This window comes from Dicentrarchus labrax, unplaced genomic scaffold (genome assembly GCF_905237075.1).
Source record: "Dicentrarchus labrax unplaced genomic scaffold, dlabrax2021, whole genome shotgun sequence".
Lineage (NCBI taxonomy): Eukaryota > Metazoa > Chordata > Actinopteri > Moronidae > Dicentrarchus > Dicentrarchus labrax.
In genome coordinates, this window is record NW_026136710.1 from 5,103,188 (window position 1) to 5,121,904 (window position 18,717).

The window sequence follows — 18,717 nt, forward strand, 5'->3', positions numbered from 1 at the left end:
AAATCCGATATCTCTGCTTCTGCTGCATTTTATTTATTTTTTTAAACTGTCCATCATTAGTCTGACATTGTTGCAGGTGGGTCATGCTAAATTGATTGAGAAATCTTTTAAGACAATCACAGTTTATGAATTTTTGAACTGTTAATAATATCATAATAATAATAATCAGCAATTTCTTAGTAGCTCTTCTTAGTAAGAGAAGAAAGGCCATAAGAAATACATATTTTTCTTAATAAAACATCAAATATAGGGGATTTAAAACATGTATATATCGATAGATATTCCTTTATTTGTCCCACAATGGGAAAATTCCACTATAAATTATCACTATCTCTATAGACATTAACCATTCAAATATCTGTTATTGCCCCCATCTTAGAAAGTTGACAGCTGCGGTGATTCCAACTTAGCTGGTCATCATTTAACACGACTGGCCGTGTTCATTGGGGAGAGGCTGGCGAGGGACAATGTTCTTCTAATGGATGGTCAGAGTGCATGCAAAGAGGCCTGCACATGTGGGGTGCGTTAGCATGAATCTCGGTGTGTGTTACATCCTCCCAGTGAAGCTCCTCGCTGAAAGGTGAACAGGAACAGCTGGGGACTCCATTTGTAACGGTTTATCAGAGGAGACATGGCAGTTTACACTCCCACCAGGTCAACAGAGGAGTTAGTAGTGACTTTGACTGTTTTACAAGGGGAATTTTTTGGGGGAAATGCCACAACATCAGTTGTAATTGCCTTATAGTTTTCCCAATAGAGTCCAGTGTTGGAGCTGCTGTCAGCCCAGTTATATTAAACTACCACAGACAAGGGAGCAGAGAAGTGCAGTGCATGAAACGAAAGCAAAGGGAACCTGGAACCGAAGGTGTCACTAAAATCAAGAAGTAATCGTGTCAACCTTGCAGGTATTTTCAGACGGGGCTCAGCCAGTATCAGCTCAGTGGGCATGAAAGATAAGAGGGTTAGAGTGAACGGGTGAGAGGGAGGAAGTGAGCAGTGTAAAGAAAGGAAAATACCTTATATAGGTACAGTATATTAGGTAGGAAGAAGGGCAGAGTGGTGTTCCCTGTGTAGAGACCTTTAAACTCACAGAAGTGCAGGTGTGTCTGTTAGTTTGCGTGCTGTGTTTGTTTTTGTAAGTGAGCATTTGTGTGTGTGTGTGTGTGTGTGTGTGTGTGTGTGTGTGTGGAACCCTTGAAGGCAGATGCATGTTTTTGAGCATGTGGTCGAAAGTCTCTGCGGGACGAAGTTTTTGTGTACGTGTGTGTGAGAGAGAGACGAACAGGGCACGCAGGTTGATGACCTCCGTCGTGGCAGCAGCACCTGACAGATCGCGTGTGCTGCACTGAGCATACTTCCTCGCCGCAACAACCCCCCCCCATCCTCTCCTGCCAGGGCACAGAAGGCTAATGCACTCCACCTCGCCACAGGGGCCCGGGGGGCAGACACATATGTGTGTGTATGCGTGTGTGTTTGTTTGATAGTGGAGCCACTCTGCGCTTACAGTATCACGCACATCTAAATGGTTTTGGTGAGATGGCAGTCAGCCGCTGTTCTTCATCCCCATGCCTATACATCGCTTTCACTTCCCCCTCAGTAGACACACAAGCACACATGCACATCCAAAACAAACAAGCAAACAAACACTATCCTTCCTCTGATACTGCCCAAAGGGCATCAGCAGGCCACAGTGCCAACAACAATGATTCAACCTGACACAATAGAATGACAGTAAAGTACAGTATGTCTCCACAGGCCAGTTAGAAAGAAAAATGTTATAAATAACAACTAAAGGCACAGCAGCGCAAGTTACAGGGGGAACTTACAGCGGCAGACTGCATTTGTCTCCCATCATGTGTATCATGAAACAAATTACACCAAGCACTCAACATGTGACACAGATCGTATGTTTTACATAGGATCCTATGTGTTCTTTGAAATGAACTGAAAATGTAAAAGTCAAAAGAAATCACTGAACAATAAGCTTCATGTTGATGTTCAAATTCAGTTTCATCAGTAATGAGAATTCAATTCTTGTGTGCCAAAAAAAGTGAATGTATTATCAAATGAATATATTAGTGTACAGAAATACTTGGCTTACCTGACTACAGTAGATGGCTGTTAAACTTTGATTAAAAAAAAGCAACATAATGGCGTGATTCTCCTCCAGCCCAAAGAATTTCACTTAGCGTGGCTCCAAATTGTCCATAAACACAGTATATAATGTATGTTGCTGACAGGATACAGTCTATGCCTGTATTTATAGATTTAAAACTTTTTTTATCGTACTTTTATGCAACACACGACTAAATCTAACCAACAAGCAATGAAAGAATGAGCAGCAATGGCCTGAAAATAGTCAGTGGCACAGAAGTCTCGCTCTGTAGTTGGGCTCAGAGCATGGCAAGCCACAATACAATATTTACTATGTGTTGTTCAATCTTTGTTTGAGTTTGAATGTGGCTGTTCTGCCGTGACTATAATATAATATAGTTAATCCCACTTGGTTTAACACCTCTGTCAAGTCAGCGTACTGGTAATCATTAAATTTTATGTAAGAGAATTGGTCCCCAATAAATGAAATAAATAAACCTTTTCATTAACTGATTGCAATGAATGTAATTGATGAACAACAACAATTAACTGTGTAAATTATTCAGCACTAAATTGATCAAACATCTGGCAGCAGATGTGGATTTTAGATGAGTTTCTGCTGCAGTTGAACTTGTTTTCCCATGTGCTCTCTCCAGCAACTCTCTCGAATTCTCAGTTAAAGGTAACTCTCAGTAAATGTGATTTTTTTTGTTCTGGATTTTGTAGTTCCACAACGAATTTGTGAGAAACATTGAGAACACCTCGGTGGAAAGCTTAATACAGAAACTGGCCGAGAGCAAAGGAACGGGCAAGGAGAGACCAGGTAAGCCACCAGAGTCTTATATGCTTCATTCTAATAATACATGTTTGTCAGTGTCTGGCCTGTGTGTGAATAAATCTGTGGTCAGGGGAACTTTGGCCTTCTGCCTGTTCCTGTCTCATGGGGAGGGTAGGGGTGTATGGAGAGGGGCAATTAGAAGTAGGAGAGGGCCATCAGAGTCAATCATAGTAATCTGCTGTAAAGGTAGGCAGGCTTGGCATTCCAGTAAGCATGTGACACACAGGGGGCTTTGCTGTGCTCGCAGACTAAGCAGGCAGAACCAACCTTTTCAGGAGGTCAGAGCTCAACAATGACTCTTGTGTAAACTTTGCCATGCCACAATAATCAAGGGAATACTCCTCAGACTCCTTTGGCTCTACCCCCTCACCTCCCTCTTTTTCACACACGCACAGCTCATTCATTGATAGTTGGTCACTTACTCTTGCAGTTATTGTGCGATGCTTGATTTTTTCATACCGCCAACTAGTCTGTGAAATCTGATGCATGTGAAACACTTTAAAGCCCTAAATATCCAATTACTTCACTACTCCCTGTACTTGTACTACATTACGTCAGGTCACAGGCACAAAGGGTTCACCTCTGCTGTGTTTGTGTGTACACAAATGGTGACCCCTGTGTCCAGACGCTGTGTCCAAGGAGTGGTGGCCTTCATTTGTTTGGACAGCAGAATTAATTGAGGCTAAAGAAACGGTCAGAAAATTCCTCTTGTATCAAGCTGTTCATTAGGGATTGCACAGCAGCCCCGGCCCTGTCAGAAAAATAACCTGTCTGTCCCCTGATTAAATAGCTGAACGGATGGCCGGTCCAGTGCCTTTAGAGAGAGAGAGGTTGAATAAACTTTCTATTGCGGAAACAATCCCAAAGTGACACGCTGCGAGGCAGGGGGGTTCGGAGTGTTCAACGATATCCAGCTGAGCTGTCAACTGGCGGTGGGCCAGACACGCAAACCCCCTCCGCCCCTCTCCGACTCCCAGTGCCATGTGAAGCATATGCAATTTAAAAAACCATTCTCCGCTCATGCGTGACTGCATGCTTCCCTCACAGAGAGTAGAAAGAAAAGAAACATCTTCTCCTGTATAAACAAAGTCGTCTGTCTGTTTAGGAGATGTTTAAACAGTTCCTAATGTCTGCCCAGATTTAGGTAATATTCAAGTGTCTGGTGTTTAGACTTTTTTTGCAGTTGGTGTGCATAAATATTGTCAGATGCAATCGCAGGATGCTGGCGGCAAAGAGTTCCTGCTCTGCCTAGGCCTTACGTAGATCCTTAGCATTTGTTCAACATCCCACAGCTTGAATAAAGAATGCAATTTGAAATTTTCCAGTAATTTCCCCCTTTCTGGGCCCTTCTTTATTTCTTTTGTTTGACAATATCTACAACTGATGCATTTAATGAAAGATGATGTCAAATGAGATAATGCTTATGAGCTTCCTCTCCAGGACAAGATACACCTGATGAGTTCAGATAGTCTTACCTGCTTTATGTCAGTGACAGTGACCCAATAAAGGGCCCGGGGACCAGGAAATTACCATCTCTCTCACTTCCTCCCATGAGAGAAAGTTCTGGAATTAGCATGCCAATTTTGTTTTGATTGGCATGAAACTCACACACACAGAGTCGTTCGTGCTGTCATTGTGTATTCGCCGGCGGTGAAGAGGCCTGATATTGCACAGTAGAGTAGATCAGTCATTGGTGTACTTTATCCACTTCACTTGGCGTGATGCATGCCTCTCGTGACTCGCCGCTTCCCTGCGCTTCACTCAGCATTGCACACGCCAAACAATGCGTCAGTTCTGCTCGCGACTGGCATCCTTTGGGGAGGCTGCGTTGGACTGCTGCTTCTGTATACATTTTCAGTTAAAATATCATTAGCTTTGTTGTTTTCAGGTCAAGGCATGTTAGTGTATCGGAAATCTTGCCAGAGGGTCCTGCCCCATCTTTCTCACTCTCTCTCTGTCCAGCTCATCTTGCAAGCTATTAGGCTTTCTAGTTATATCGAGTATTATCTGTGTCTATCTGGTCTGATAGCAGACTAGGACTGCATGTCTTCTAGGTCATTCATTTTTAAGAAAAAATTGTTTCAGATACTTCAGAAACAGCATTTGAGCTTTGACGTGTTGTTAAGCAGCCAGTTCTAGTCACATAACTGCTATTGAGTGTAAGAATAAAATACACTGCAGCATGCGTTTAAATGTATAGTTTAACATATAGATTACATTGGCTAATAGATAATAACATCTCACAGACACCAACAGCCCAACCTCCCAGACTTTTCTGATTGACACATACACTCATCGCATTTCTTGCCTCTGGTTTTCCTACAGCTTTTAGTGTATGTGTGTGTGTATGTTATAGCGCTGTCTCTTTGAAAAGCCTCCATAAATGTTTCTGGAGGCACACTTGAAAGCGTGACAATCCAAGTGCAAGGGCCTGGGAGGTAAATGTGTATAATTGATGAGCATTAAATTAAGTGTAAACTTTGTTGTTTTTCGCTGTTTTTCTGAATGATGCATCCAAATAACCAAAAGCAATGTTATTTTTTGTTCAAGTAAATCCACAACTGGTTGTGCTCCAAGTGATATTGTGGTCGTCAGCTGGAATAGATATACATAGATAGATAATTTCCTAAGTGCAATATATTAATCAAGGTCGCCATGAATATTAGTGTCTTTGTATGTTCCTGTGTGCTTGATTATGTTTGTTTGTTTTATATGTGGTCATTTTTTTGCATGCCAGAGAGAAGTAGAGAAGGGCATCTCTTAAGCCTGAGAGCAGATTTGTCCATGTGGCTTTAAACACTTCACTGAATGTAATCTTGGACTTGTTTGTCTTATTGTAATAGGGTTAGTGTGTTGTTGCGTGCTCCATGTGGGCAGATTTAGTTTCAGCTCAGTTTAGTCTTTATACCTGCCGTTTGCTGTGAATACCAAGGCTCACGCGTTGATGTAGAATTGGTTTATAATTGTGGTGATTTAGTTGTTCCTGGTGGGGTTTTGTATATCTCTGTGAGGAAGACTCCGCTGTGGAGCAGCGCTTTGTGTTCCCAGGAGGGAGTCACATCTCTGTGAGGGCCACCAGACACACAGTTGACTCCGCTATTGACCCTGTCTGCCCTCTGGGACCAGCCTAGCCCTGTTTGTATACACTCTCTGTATGGCACGCCAGACTGCATGTTGTATATTTGCCAAAGTGTTGTGTGTGTGTGTGTGTGTGTGTGTGTGTGTGTGTGTGTGTGTGTGTGTGTGTGTGTGTGTGTGTGTGTGTGTGTGTGTGTGTGTGTGTGTGTGTGTGTGTGTGTGTGTGTGTGTGTGTGTGTGTGTGTGTGATTATTGCGTGATGTACATTCACAGCATTCACAGCAGTGGGTCATTGACCCTTTCTGTGCCAAATGAACCTAAAATATTTTTTTGTCTCATTAGGACCCATTGAGTTTGAGGAGTGCAATGCAGCTATTGCTACTGAAGGTAAGTCTTCTTATAAATTTAAAGATATACAAGAAAGATTTCATCAAATACACTGCAAGTGGCATTTCACTAAAGTAAAGCATTGAATCTTTAAAGACAGTTAAAACTCATATTTTAGATATCAGGATCAGGAACAGATTTAATGACTTAGTGATTTTGTAATCTGTGTTAAAAAAAAAAATTTTTTATGAAGGTGCCAAACCAAGAAAGAGAAAACCATTTGGCATCCCAGGTCGTAGGAAAGACAAGGACACAGACTCCACGTAAGTGACAACTTCTGCATCTTTAATCCACTAACAGAATTTATGCGACTCATTTATGTTTTCCCTCTTATAAAAATAGAATAAAATAAAACCCTCTTATCATAATGTGATGATTTTGTCTTCCAGGGAGTCGACAGAAGTTGAAGCTGCTGTGAGTATAATCTTCACCAGTTATTCTTTAACTTTGAGTCCATACTTCAGCTGGTATGTCAGCTTTGCATGTTCAAACAGGAAGAAGGAAATCGTTTTATTCTGCTGTGTATTTTACTACTTAAACATGTGACTCTCTCACTCTCTCTGTCGCTCTGCGCCTCTCTCTCTCTCTCTCTCTCTCTCTCTCTCTCTCTCTCTCCCGCTCTCTCCCTATCCCTTTCCCCCTCTCTCTGCTCCCTCTTGTTTGTTTTGTAGATTTGCTCGTTCATTTATTCATTCATTCATTTCTCTCTGTTTGTGCTTGTAGAACACTGCCAATGGCGCTCCCCCTGGATACTATGGTGCCATAGACATCCAGAATGCTGTAAGCAAGATAATACACACACAAACACACAAAGTAAATATTAATATAATAGTAAATATCCTCTTTATTTGTAAGCAAAACATCTAATTAGCAAATACAGTTCATAAACATAAGGAAAATAGGAGAACTTATTTTTCCAAACATTTTTGCTATCCTATATTAATTAATGTATCCTCACATCTATATCCAAGTCGCATATATAAATGTTTAATGTGATGATCCAAATAGTAAAAATGTAAGCTCATGGTGCACATGATAACAATCTTTGTTCAGAAGTGTTTTAGCAAAATATTGTGTGGAAGTGTCAAGGGACATTTTCCAGTGCTTTCTTTTTGGGGAGATACTGGAATTAGATTATTCTCAGTGGGTTTCAGTTGTTACAAATGTAATATACCCATTTCCATATGCATTATAATTGAAGATATACAGATGAGGGAGTGATTTATTTCCTGTCTGTGTAAAACCTTGGAAGACTGCCATTGATGAATGTGGAACTTTCCATGTATTGATAAATTACACTAACTAATTGGCTTTGATGCCAAGACAAATTTAAATTAAAATAAAAAATGCTAAATTTGGACTAGGTCATAAAGTTTTGACTTGAATTTAGTATAAGAAGGGAGATTAATATGCAAACAGAGAAAATAGGTTGAAACCATTCAACAGGTACTAGTGACTAACTAGAGTTAATTGTTAATTGTTTGTCCTATTTTGAGTTGTGTAATATTACATATATTGACCAATTTACAGTAGTTTGAAAGAATTTTTTGTCAAAAATGTCACTTTAAATTAGAGCTGCAACGATTAGTCAACTAACCGATTAGTCGATCTATTGAAAAGTAATTGCTACAGCTATTTTGATAATCAAATTATTGTTAAAGTCATTTTTCATGCAAAAATGGCAGAAAATGCTGTTTGGAGCCTGTCAAAAAAGATTTCCTGTTTTTAATATCTTTGAGTTTTGAACAGACAAAATAAGAAACTGGGACCAACATTTTTCACTATTTATTTACAATTTATTGACCAATGATTAATCGATTAATCTAGAAAATAAACAGCAGATGAATCAATAATGAAAATAATGCATTCCATATTAACATGTAATTCAACAATAAAATATAACATTTTTATGCACAATAAGATGTGCAGAATTGTACAATTGCTTTAAAATGTATAGGATACACATGCAATGATATTTTTTGTTTAACTCTGTTGAATTGAATAGTGCAACAAAATTTGAGTTTAAAAATAACTTTTTTTCTGTTTGTGTTTTGTAGAACGTTCCCCAAGTTGATGCAGAGGGCTTCTGTATCAGACCAGAAGTAAATGAAAATGATATCCTTTTAATTTGTCTTGATGCTGTTCTCACTCTCAGTCCAGCTTAAAGACAACAAGGGTTGATTGCTATTTGTTTTTCTGTTCCCACACATCTGCAGTCTGAGACCAAGGCTAAATAAAAATGATCTCTCTCGTATCATTCTTTTTCTGTTCTGTGCCTGTTGTTGTCCTTAACTTTTTTTTTGCTCACATGCCAAAGAGAATACCTTCTATTCGTCCAGCGATTCAGAGGATGAAGATGAACCCAGGAAGTTCCACGTAGAAATCAAGCCCGTTCAGCCAAACAACGGCACGCATCAGAACCGAGCCACCATCGACGAGCTTAAAGCCTCCATTGGAAACATCATCCTGTCACCCTCGACCTCGGTACGGCTCCATGATATGCCAAATACTAAAAATCCTAAACACAGACCTGTTGCTGTCCTCTCCTGCTGCAGTGGAACACTCTGCCTCTGCAACACTAGAGGGCAACAGGAGAATATCTAACCCCTGTTAGGGTAGTTTGGAAGCCATGAAACCGTACTATGCCTCTTGTAGATGTTTGCCATTAGTCACTCTTTCTTGAAGCTTATTTTATTTAAATTGGAAAGGCGTATGTGTTATGTCTAATTTATTTCATATGCCAGATTTGCTTCTGATTCAGTAAGGTGCCTGATCAAACATTTCATGTTTGGTTTTTACTTCAAATTCAGTTTCATGTCAAATGTTTTTTGGGTTACTTTTTTTTTAAAGAAAAAATATCAAAAACTCAGAAACAATCATTTCTGAATAAAGTATCTGATGTTGTTGGCCCTAGTGCAGACTCGCACACATGCACACTGCCCTCCTTGTAGGCACTTAAGGGAAAGCTTTGCGGCAGTGGCCAGGCTATACACACACACACACACACACACACACACACACACACACACACACACACACACACACACACACACACACACACACACACAGAGAGAGCCCAGTCTGATCCGTGACCTCAGTCATGGAGCCCTTCATTCAGCTCCTTGTCCCTCAACATCACTCAATCTCTGAATCACTCTCCGCTGCTCCATGAAAATAGCCGCTGCCATTAAAATTTAAAACCACTACTGCTTGTGTGCAAACATGCACCGTGTGTGCACTGAGCTGCTGTTGTTGTTAATGTTGTTGTGGAGCGGCTGAGAGGGCACGCTCAGTGTCGCAAAGGGGGTCTAGTGGGTTTCACCCGCCGCACTCTCCCGGCTGAACATTAAACGAATGTCACGGCATCTTCTTCCCGGCTTATGCTCACTCCCCTCAGCCTCTCCTTTCTTCTGCTGTTTCTCCTCACTGTTTGTGTTGTACCTCACTCTTTTTTCCCCTTGTTTCTTTGTTTGCTTTCACTCTATCGGTTTTATTGGAGCCCACTTGTTCTAGACAGGACTCTGTTGTGGTTATTTATGAATACTTTACGGGGTTAGTTGCCTAGTTTTTACAAATGTTTTCTTTTTTTCCCACCCATGGAATTAATGATAAAGATAAGTTACAAGTTTATAGAGGATGTTTTTTCTATTTAATGTAACAAGATTCAGGAGGAAAGATGTTCTCTTTTAAACCTTTGACTTTGTTCATTGCAGTTGGTTTCGGTTGTTGTCGAGACTCAAACCCACAATTACTTTCTCATCCTAAAAGTACAAAAAAACCCCGACCGCTGTTTGTGTGTGTTGACTCTGATTTGCATTTAAATACCAGAGTAGTCATTACATTATATTTGCCTTCCTCTCTGTCTGTTCACATTGCTGCTTCGCACCCTGTTCCTATTTTATATTTACCAAAAAGTTCTGGATTAAAGTTAAAACATACATCCAAGGTGATGACGAACGTTGCATCATCTGGTGTGAATTATTGAGAGATTTTCTTTTCTTTTTTCCCCTCAGTGCTCATTTTTCTGTCTTTTTCATTTCTCCTCCTGTTCGGTTCCCCCTCTGCGGTGTTCCCTTTATTGAAATAGCAATGGAAGTCGTGTGTGTGTGGCCAGCAAGAGCCGTAATTGAACCCATTTGCCGCTTAGCGCCTGTGGGACTAAACCCTGGCCTCACAGCTCTACGGTGGTTAAACGCTTTTGCTATGTTCCTTAAACCCATTTTGTTTCTTTTTCTCCCCTCCTCCCTTGACAACCCCCCCCTTTCCAACCTTTCTCCTTGTGTGAATAAATTCTTTATTGAAATTGATGCTCTAAGTTTCCATTGGGTTGGTGACCCTCAAGAGTGTATCTTGCATATCTTGTGTTACGCAGCATGACATGGCCGATTTATGTCCCGAAAAAAAGGCTCTGTAAAGGAAGTTGGTGAAGTGTTGGGGGCACGCTCTCTGTTGTCCCTGACTGATCGGTGTATGGGCTTCCATGCACGGTTTTGGGCTGCTGAATTTTTCACCCTAGGTTTAACGTCTGGTATGTGTGAGTTGAGAGTAGTCCTGTGATTTACTGTCTTTAACTCTGAAGTGGAAAATTCCCTTGGCCACTGGGAATAATTAATAATACAGTTTTGGACCCTCCTATTTTCTTTTTAGTTTATATGTTTGAAATCGTATATATTGTTACATTAACACTATCAAAGGCATAAGGTTTCGAGCCTTGTAAAAAAGCCGAGAAAAACAAGATGACCCTTACAATACTTTCATTTTGTAAAATGCATGTTTGTCTGTTTAGAGAATAATCATTTCTGCTTAGCAGTTTGGTCTCATTTGTGATTTTTTATCCAACAAATTGAGCAAACCTCTGGCAGGGAAAGGTTGAAAATTCGTGGTGGGTCGCCTGCATCTTTGATTAATTAATTTCTGTTTTTGTTTTCAGGGACAGATGCGGAGGAACCAGTCCAGTGAGTATTTTCTCTGTCTGACCTTTCTGTATCTGTGTGTTGCTGGATGACTGTGAAGGGGGTCGACTGTACAACTTCTCAACTACATTTTTCTTGGCATGAGTTGTTTTTAAAGAGGTTGTCTTTAAAAAGGAAAATCCAGAAACCTAGCCAAAACCAACATATCCAGAGAAAAAGTAAATAACTGTTCTTTGCTGTAAATGTGAGCTTGAGGGATATTTCCCTCCCATGGTACAAATAAGATTAATTGCTTAATTAGCTGTTTAAGTTTTGACATGTCAGAAATTATCTTTTCCATTCTGCAAACTGGCACAGTTTGTAGAAGGGTAGTTTTGTGTGTGTTTGATTTCTTGCCCAAGTTCTTGAGAAATGCTGGAAGAATAGTTATACCTACAGGTCATGTATCATGTTCCATGGGGTGTTAATGCAGGTGTGAAAAAGCACGGAATATAAATCCAAAACGTCCTTTTTATGAGTTAAAAATTTCAGTTTTTCTCTATTTAAAAGCTGCTTTCACATACTGTGTTTGTATGTAACTAAATGGTAATAATACTCACAGTCTGCAGCTCAAACACTGATAGAGTTAAGATCAATTTACACAAGGTACTGCATTGACAGATGTATACTCTACATACGCTTAGGGGTCACAGGAGTATCTACATTAAGCTCTAAGGCCAAGGGGCCTGGTGAGTATGTTTTCACTACAGTAGTTAGCCTAAAACCCTGCCTTCCCTTCCCCTCAAAATATCTGCCACAGCCCTCATCTCTGTCCCCTCATCGGAGCTTTTCACACAGCCAGCTGACACAAGCTAACACCACTGACACTGCGTTCTCTCACTGCAAACTTTCTGTTTATCTTTTAAGGATTTACATACATTTATGGTTTTATATTCAGGTCCTCTCAATTTTGTCCTCTTGCCTCTGGTGCTTAAGTGCTGCTTCAGGTTGCTTATATGGATCTTTGCAATGTATTGTAACACTTTAGAAAGGGGCACAAAATAACACAGCAATGCCTGACCTTTTTTTTTTTAAGTTACAAAACCACTCCATCCCCTGTTGTAAAGTGTTACCATCACATTAAAAACACATTTGAAGTTAACCCTTTGCAGTATTTGGGTAACATATTAAGGTTTCACTGTGTAAGGCAGAAATAAAAAATATATATTGTATCTAACCTGAATCAAGTATATTTCTGTGACTTTTCATGGCATAGGTGGTTCTCACTTGTTGAGTCAAAACCTCAGGTTATATACCTCAGGTTATATTTCTGTTTTAAGGTGTGATGTAATTCAAACATGACTTTTGGCAAATCTCTTCAAATACTAGCCGGTGAAAACGTCTTTGTTGGGTTTTTGTTTAATTTTTCAGTTTCTCTGAGAGTATATTTTCTGTCGTCACTCTGTGCAGGTCTGTGGGTCCTGATTTTCTGTTTGTTTTTCTTTCACTGTAGGTGATGAGCTGGCAAAAACCAGAGTGCCAACATCATATGAGTATGTATAAAAGTGCTCAGGACTGCCACCACTTTCACCATGTTTACACTATCTATGCTTTGTAAATGGTCTGTTTTGTATGTGTTTGTGCATGTCTTTGACTTGACTCTCTCTCACTCTGTCCTCTTACAGACTGGCTAACAACGACCTTCTGTCTCTGGACCCGTTCAGCCCGACTCTCGCAGCTGGGTCCTCTCTCTCTGTGTCATCAACAACAGGTAAAGCCTTATTTTTACATTTGTAATCCTTAAGATTTCAGTCCTGGTTGATTTGGCGACACCCATGGTTACTCGTGGCAACAGAAAATATGGCAAACGCTTGTTGAGCAGGTACTTTGTCAGAGATACAACAGAAGAACAACAGGTGTATCTGTTTACAGTGCAGCCAAACAAACTCACATTCTATTTAAGCCATCGCCCTATCATGGCGCGAGATTTTCAACATCAAGACGCAGTAAAAGGAATTGGTTGTCTTGCTGAGAAGTTGAGGGTGTGCAGCCTGCAACTCTTCATCTAACAGCTCACTGCGGCTGTTCCTTATTGTTAAATTTCCCAAAATGGTCCACTGGCAAAAAAATATGACTGCTGTCTTGTTTTATATTTTGATGATGATCAGTTACCGCAGTGACAATATACCACATTGATGACTGCTTCACTGTTTCACAGCAGCAGCAGGAAATGTTGGGTTTGCATTAGCAGTGACTTAACACAGCTCTGCCAAGGAGTAAAGGGAGTTAAATAAAATGCACAGGATTACACGTATGCATCGTTTCCTGTGAATCCCTCCCCCGATTACAGAATATAAATACATTGAATTTCTACACAGACCATAGATCGTATCAAAACTGGAGTTTGATTTCATGAAAATCTGACACAAGAAGTCTGTTTTTTTACTCACTCGGTCGACCCAATGATCCAGTCCTTTTTGCTCTTTCTGTTCCTTCATCTCACCATCTCTCTATGCACTATGTAGTCTCTCCCCTTTCTTCTCTTTCTTTTTCTGAGCTGCTCAGTTGGAAACCTTTCCTCTCAGGGCAGTCCCAGATGGAGGAACTGACCCCTAAGGTCAACAGAATATTTGACTTTATGGAGTTAAAATAGCAGGCTTTTTCTCCCCCAGTTTGCCTTTTCAATCATTTTCCAGATTTGTACAGCTCTTAACTATCTCGCCCTTTTCTCTATGCTTACATAGTATCTGTATATTTTAAAGTGATTGCAGTTCTATATTACATTTTTGTTTCATATAAATATTCTCTAAATAGGTCACCACAGTTCTCCAGAAAACATTTTAGTGTTTGTTTTACTTTCAAGGTTTTTGAAGCACACAGTGTTGATAGTGTGACTCTCATGGCTTTACATGCATTACACCAGTGTTTAAACAGAGTGACATTAGCACTGACCCATTACCTAGGTTAAGCGTAATCCACAGTTAATTGGCACCTAGTTGAGGTCAGAGGGTCGGCTATAAAGCCAACTGGCACATATGTTGTCAAACAGTGTCTCGTTACTGTCAAAGGTCTCGGCTTAAAAGTCAAAAGAGCATCACAGAGTGCCCTGATTAAGATATGGTGAATGGAATTAAGTCCCCGCTTACAGCCTGTTAAATCTCTCTGCGTACAGTGTAGCAGTATTAACAGAAATGCACACATGACACATTAAACAAGTCTAGTCTCTGAGGTATTAAAAAGATTAAACCCTTACTGAATGAGCCAGAGATTGTAATTTTGGGGGGGGATTTTTTCATTTATTGTATATCACATATTGTATTTCTGTTTGTTTTGTGTCAATTTTCTTTTTCTTTTGTTTTCCTATTTCATCTGGTTTACGTATTGTTTTTTTGTTTGCTTTTTGTTTTGTTACAATGCCATTGTCTGCAATTAAATTACCTGATGTTTTATTGGTTTTATATATTTTGTTGAACTTCTCTTGTTAGACCTTGCCTCTATCTTCCTTTCAATCCCTCCATCTCCATCTTTTCTGATGAATGACTCAGACGTCTTTCTGCCAGAGGCATCAGGTAAAATGTGTGTGCTCTGTTTATCAGACAGTGATTTAACAGAAAGAACTTGAAGCATTCATCAACTACTGTTGTGCCTGGTATTTCTGTTCAATTTTAGTTTTTCTTTATGTAAACAGCGCATGCATTCTTCACTGTGTCTAAAAATCAGGGTCATCGCTTCGCACATTTATTGCTGATATTTTCAAATATGCATGATATTTCTGTTAGGATAGGACACCAAAATGATGGTTACACAGAGTTAACATATGTTTTGATCTTACTGTGAGCTACAGTAGATAGTAATTGTTCATGTTACAACAAGAAAAATGTGTAACAGTAAATAACTAAAGATTTAATAATGTGTATATAGGTTTAATTAAGGAGTTCTACCAACGGTAATATTTCAAAGCTTAGATAAAATGTAACTGCTGCTGCTATATTCTGAGCTATGTGTGTGTGTGTGTGTGTGTGTGTGTGTGTGTGTGTGTGTGTGTGTGTGTGTGTGTGTGTGTGTGTGTGTGTGTGTGTGTGTGACTGTGTGAATTGAAAACACATGCTTTATTGCTATTACCTATTGACATTTCTCTTTATTTTAGTAGTCAGTAATGAATTGAGTAGTTGGCTTTTTTCAATATTCCTTTAGCATTTTGAGATAATGATAAGGTGCTGCTGCTTTTGTGATTTTCTTGTGGTACTAAAAGTCCGATCGGGTTACCTTCTATACTTTTGTCATGTTTATCGCTTCTGTCAATCACATCACCCCCTTCAGCTGAGACGGTGCCTCAACGGGAGCGCTCTCCTCCACTGGCAGAAAGCCAACAATCCACATCCTCATCCACATCCTCTCCCTGGGACTCACCAGAAAACCCTTTCCAAGCACTCAAGCCTGTACCAGCGAGGGCCCAGAGCGCCCCCATCACCCTGCCGACTGAGCCAGTCGACCCCATCAAAAGCCTGGCTGCTGCCAGCCCTCCAAAGAGCGTTGACGCCTTCTCTTCCGTGTCCTGGTCCCAGAGCCAGTGGATCGCCTTCAGTGATAATCTCGCTCCACCTCGCCGTCAGGGCTCAGGGCCGTCTGCGAATGAGCTCCAGAGGACTCAGTCCGGCTCCGGCAGGTCAAGTCGCTTCCTCTCTGATGACTCTGCTGACGCCTACTGCAAAGCAGTGGGCAGCAGAGAAGACAGCAACTCCTGTTTCTCTGATGTCTTCTCTGGGATTACAGATAGGGCGATGGCAGCAGCTCCATCAAGCAAAATATTCAATGGTAACATTATTACCGATGCTAGAGACATGTTTTACGCCTGAGGTTTGGAGTTTTGTTTTATATTTTGTTTTATTTTAACTGTATGTTCTCATATTGTGCATTTGTTTTATATTTGGACTTGACAATTTAATTTTCTAATGTTTTCTGTTTTTTTATTTTTTATTATTATTTTATTTTACAGAATGCTTTTCTAACTCAATGCCTGGTTTGCAAAGTCTTTGAGTTTCTTTTTGTGATATTAATTTTGGAATGTGTGTTTATGATTTTCATGTTTGTACACATGTTTTGCTATTATCGTTTTTGTACCAGAGGTCTTAAAGCATGATGGTTTTGCATCTACTTGAATGAAGCACATGCACGTGTATACATGTTTGTGCCAGAGTCCCATGCTGTTTAACTGTCATTAACCATTCAAACTTACATGTGTTTCTCTACGTAGTGCCAGTACCAAACCGACCTACAACCCCACTTACAGCTGGAGCCCTGGTTCCGCCACCACGACCTTCCTCCAGGCCCAAACTCCCCACTGGAAAACTAACAGGAATCAATGAGATTGTGAGTAATTATTCCCTAAAAGTGCATCATTAATTGCTATTAAAATTCCATTCTGACATTGTAAAGGATGTATTACAATCGATCAACTCCTGTCACTCAGGTACGGCCGTTCAGCCCACCCAAGACATCTAACGCCAGCCCTCCTCCTACTGCACCACTCGCCCGGGCGGAGAGCTCCTCCTCCTTGTCCTCGAATGCCTCACTCAGCGCTGGTAACACCCCCACTGTTGGTAAGCTCCCTCATCCTTCTCCGTCTGTAGAGCATCTCCCTTTACTTTGACTATTTATTCTCCTTTTCTTCAGCTCCTCACCAACCTGCCACATACCTTTTGTCTCTGCAACACAATGTCCTGTTTTCCTCTTTTCTCACTCCTCTCTCTCCTTCCTCACTTCCTTCCTTCCCTGACTCCTCTCCTCACAGGAGCTGAGCACACCTTTGCTCCCCCCCTCTCCTCCCCAGATCCAGAGCTGCTCTCCCTCTCCCCTTTCTTTCTACTAAGCCAAAGTGAGTCTGCCTTGTTTCCCTTAGAGACACTCCTTTCTGTGGTGCTTACAGTCAAACATCTCTACTCTGCATACATTGTACTGATGCTAAGAATGTCATCATTAGGGCCTGTTAGCTCATCTCTGTGTAATCATATCAGAGTTGTCAGCTTAGGACTCACCTGTCACCATCATCATTTAGGACCTGGCTTACAACTGTGCTCAGCATCATCTTTCCTCACATTTGTGCCCTCTGGGTTTGTTTATCTCCTCTTTTCTTCTTTATGCCTTTTAATTTGGCGTAAAGAGGATGATGTGTTCATAGCGAAGCTGCCTACCTTTGAGAAGCGGTGTGAAACACCAGCAGGTATGGTTGAAGTTCATACAAGAAGACTTTCCTCTGTGTTTAACTAAAACTAACACCAGTCTGCTGGAGGATGGGCTGGATGGACTGAACTGGATATTTTGCTTTGCAGTGATTGCATTTTTTTCTGTTCTGTGTGCTCTCCATATTCACCCTTTCCTCACATTTGTCTTACTGTCAACAGCATCAACTCCTAACATTATAAAGATTTAATTAGTAGAATAATTAAGTCGTGAATGATTTGACTGGTACATTTTTAATATGCTGTGTGAGGTCTTTCTGTCTAATAGTTCTTAATTTAAACTCAAGCAGCTGTAGCATGATTTACTCTAAAAACGTACCTTACTTCTGTTTATTTGAAAAATAACAGAATGTACTGATATGCAATGTGAGACATATGAATGAATGACTTTGTGAAATGCAATAAAACAAGTATTGTAAATGATATAATGCATCTTTGCATGATCAAACCTTCCTGATTCTGACGTGAGCTTTGGAGCCCGCCGTTACAGAAGTCTGATCTGCAGCTGAGTCAACAGACCTTAAACTTTGTGCCTTTCTCATTCTTAGGGACGTCTCGCGGTCCCAGCCCTGTGACCCTGGCATCCCAAGATGCTTTGCCCATTGCCGTGGCCTTCACAGAGTCGGTTAATGCTTACTTCAAAGGAGCTGATCCTACTAAGTGAGTCTCACATGACCTCTTGCTGCTCAAAGGCCCCGATATGGACATGCACACATACACATTTTTGTCCACATTTGAACTTTAACTACACATATGACGTTATAAGTTACACAGTACATGGTGTTGTGCTGGTCCCTAGCCCAGTGTGCACTATACTCTGTAGACATTTGGTTGTGCATTTTGCAGAGTGTATCTCCCTCTCACTGTGCATGTGTGGAATGTTTTGCATTAGTCTGACACCATTCTTTCAGAGTGGATAACCTACATGGGGCAGATTATAGTCTGGGGCAGTGAAAACATACAGCCTTTTATTGGTTAACTGCTGCTAAATTGCTGCTGTGCAAAAGGCTTATTTTTGCAGAGATTAGCAAATGGAACATTTCATAAGCAATGCAGCGGAGACACGGTGCGAGGTTGAGACCCGCTGTGGGCCTTTACCACCACAGCACAGGCCGACCGCAACTGAAGGAAGACTCCTCTCGCCCCAGGACTTGTTCAGAAACTGGTTCTGTATCAGGCTGTAGAAGCA

At 40.7% G+C, this 18,717-nt stretch overlaps 1 protein-coding gene across 12 annotated transcripts in view; it reads left to right on the forward strand.

The window, feature by feature from the left end:
- The window catches only part of fcho2 (FCH and mu domain containing endocytic adaptor 2), a 41,706-nt gene that overhangs the window by 17,420 nt on the left and 5,569 nt on the right, over nt 1–18,717 (forward strand). For 3 of the 12 annotated variants that reach the window (XM_051413217.1, XM_051413214.1, XM_051413211.1), the window contains 17 exons: nt 2,821–2,917; nt 6,353–6,397; nt 6,591–6,660; nt 6,787–6,811; nt 7,121–7,177; nt 8,455–8,512; nt 8,706–8,881; nt 11,328–11,352; nt 11,994–12,038; nt 12,803–12,842; nt 12,975–13,060; nt 15,610–16,104; nt 16,544–16,659; nt 16,760–16,889; nt 17,081–17,164; nt 17,450–17,509; nt 18,077–18,188. In XM_051413217.1, coding sequence (XP_051269177.1) covers nt 2,821–2,917; nt 6,353–6,397; nt 6,591–6,660; nt 6,787–6,811; nt 7,121–7,177; nt 8,455–8,512; nt 8,706–8,881; nt 11,328–11,352; nt 11,994–12,038; nt 12,803–12,842; nt 12,975–13,060; nt 15,610–16,104; nt 16,544–16,659; nt 16,760–16,889; nt 17,081–17,164; nt 17,450–17,509; nt 18,077–18,188 — 1,721 coding nt within the window. The remainder of the gene's footprint in view (nt 1–2,820; nt 2,918–6,352; nt 6,398–6,590; nt 6,661–6,786; nt 6,812–7,120; nt 7,178–8,454; nt 8,513–8,705; nt 8,882–11,327; nt 11,353–11,993; nt 12,039–12,802; nt 12,843–12,974; nt 13,061–15,609; nt 16,105–16,543; nt 16,660–16,759; nt 16,890–17,080; nt 17,165–17,449; nt 17,510–18,076; nt 18,189–18,717) is intronic. The other 9 variants (XM_051413216.1, XM_051413213.1, XM_051413224.1 and 6 more) reach the window with 7 other exon arrangements.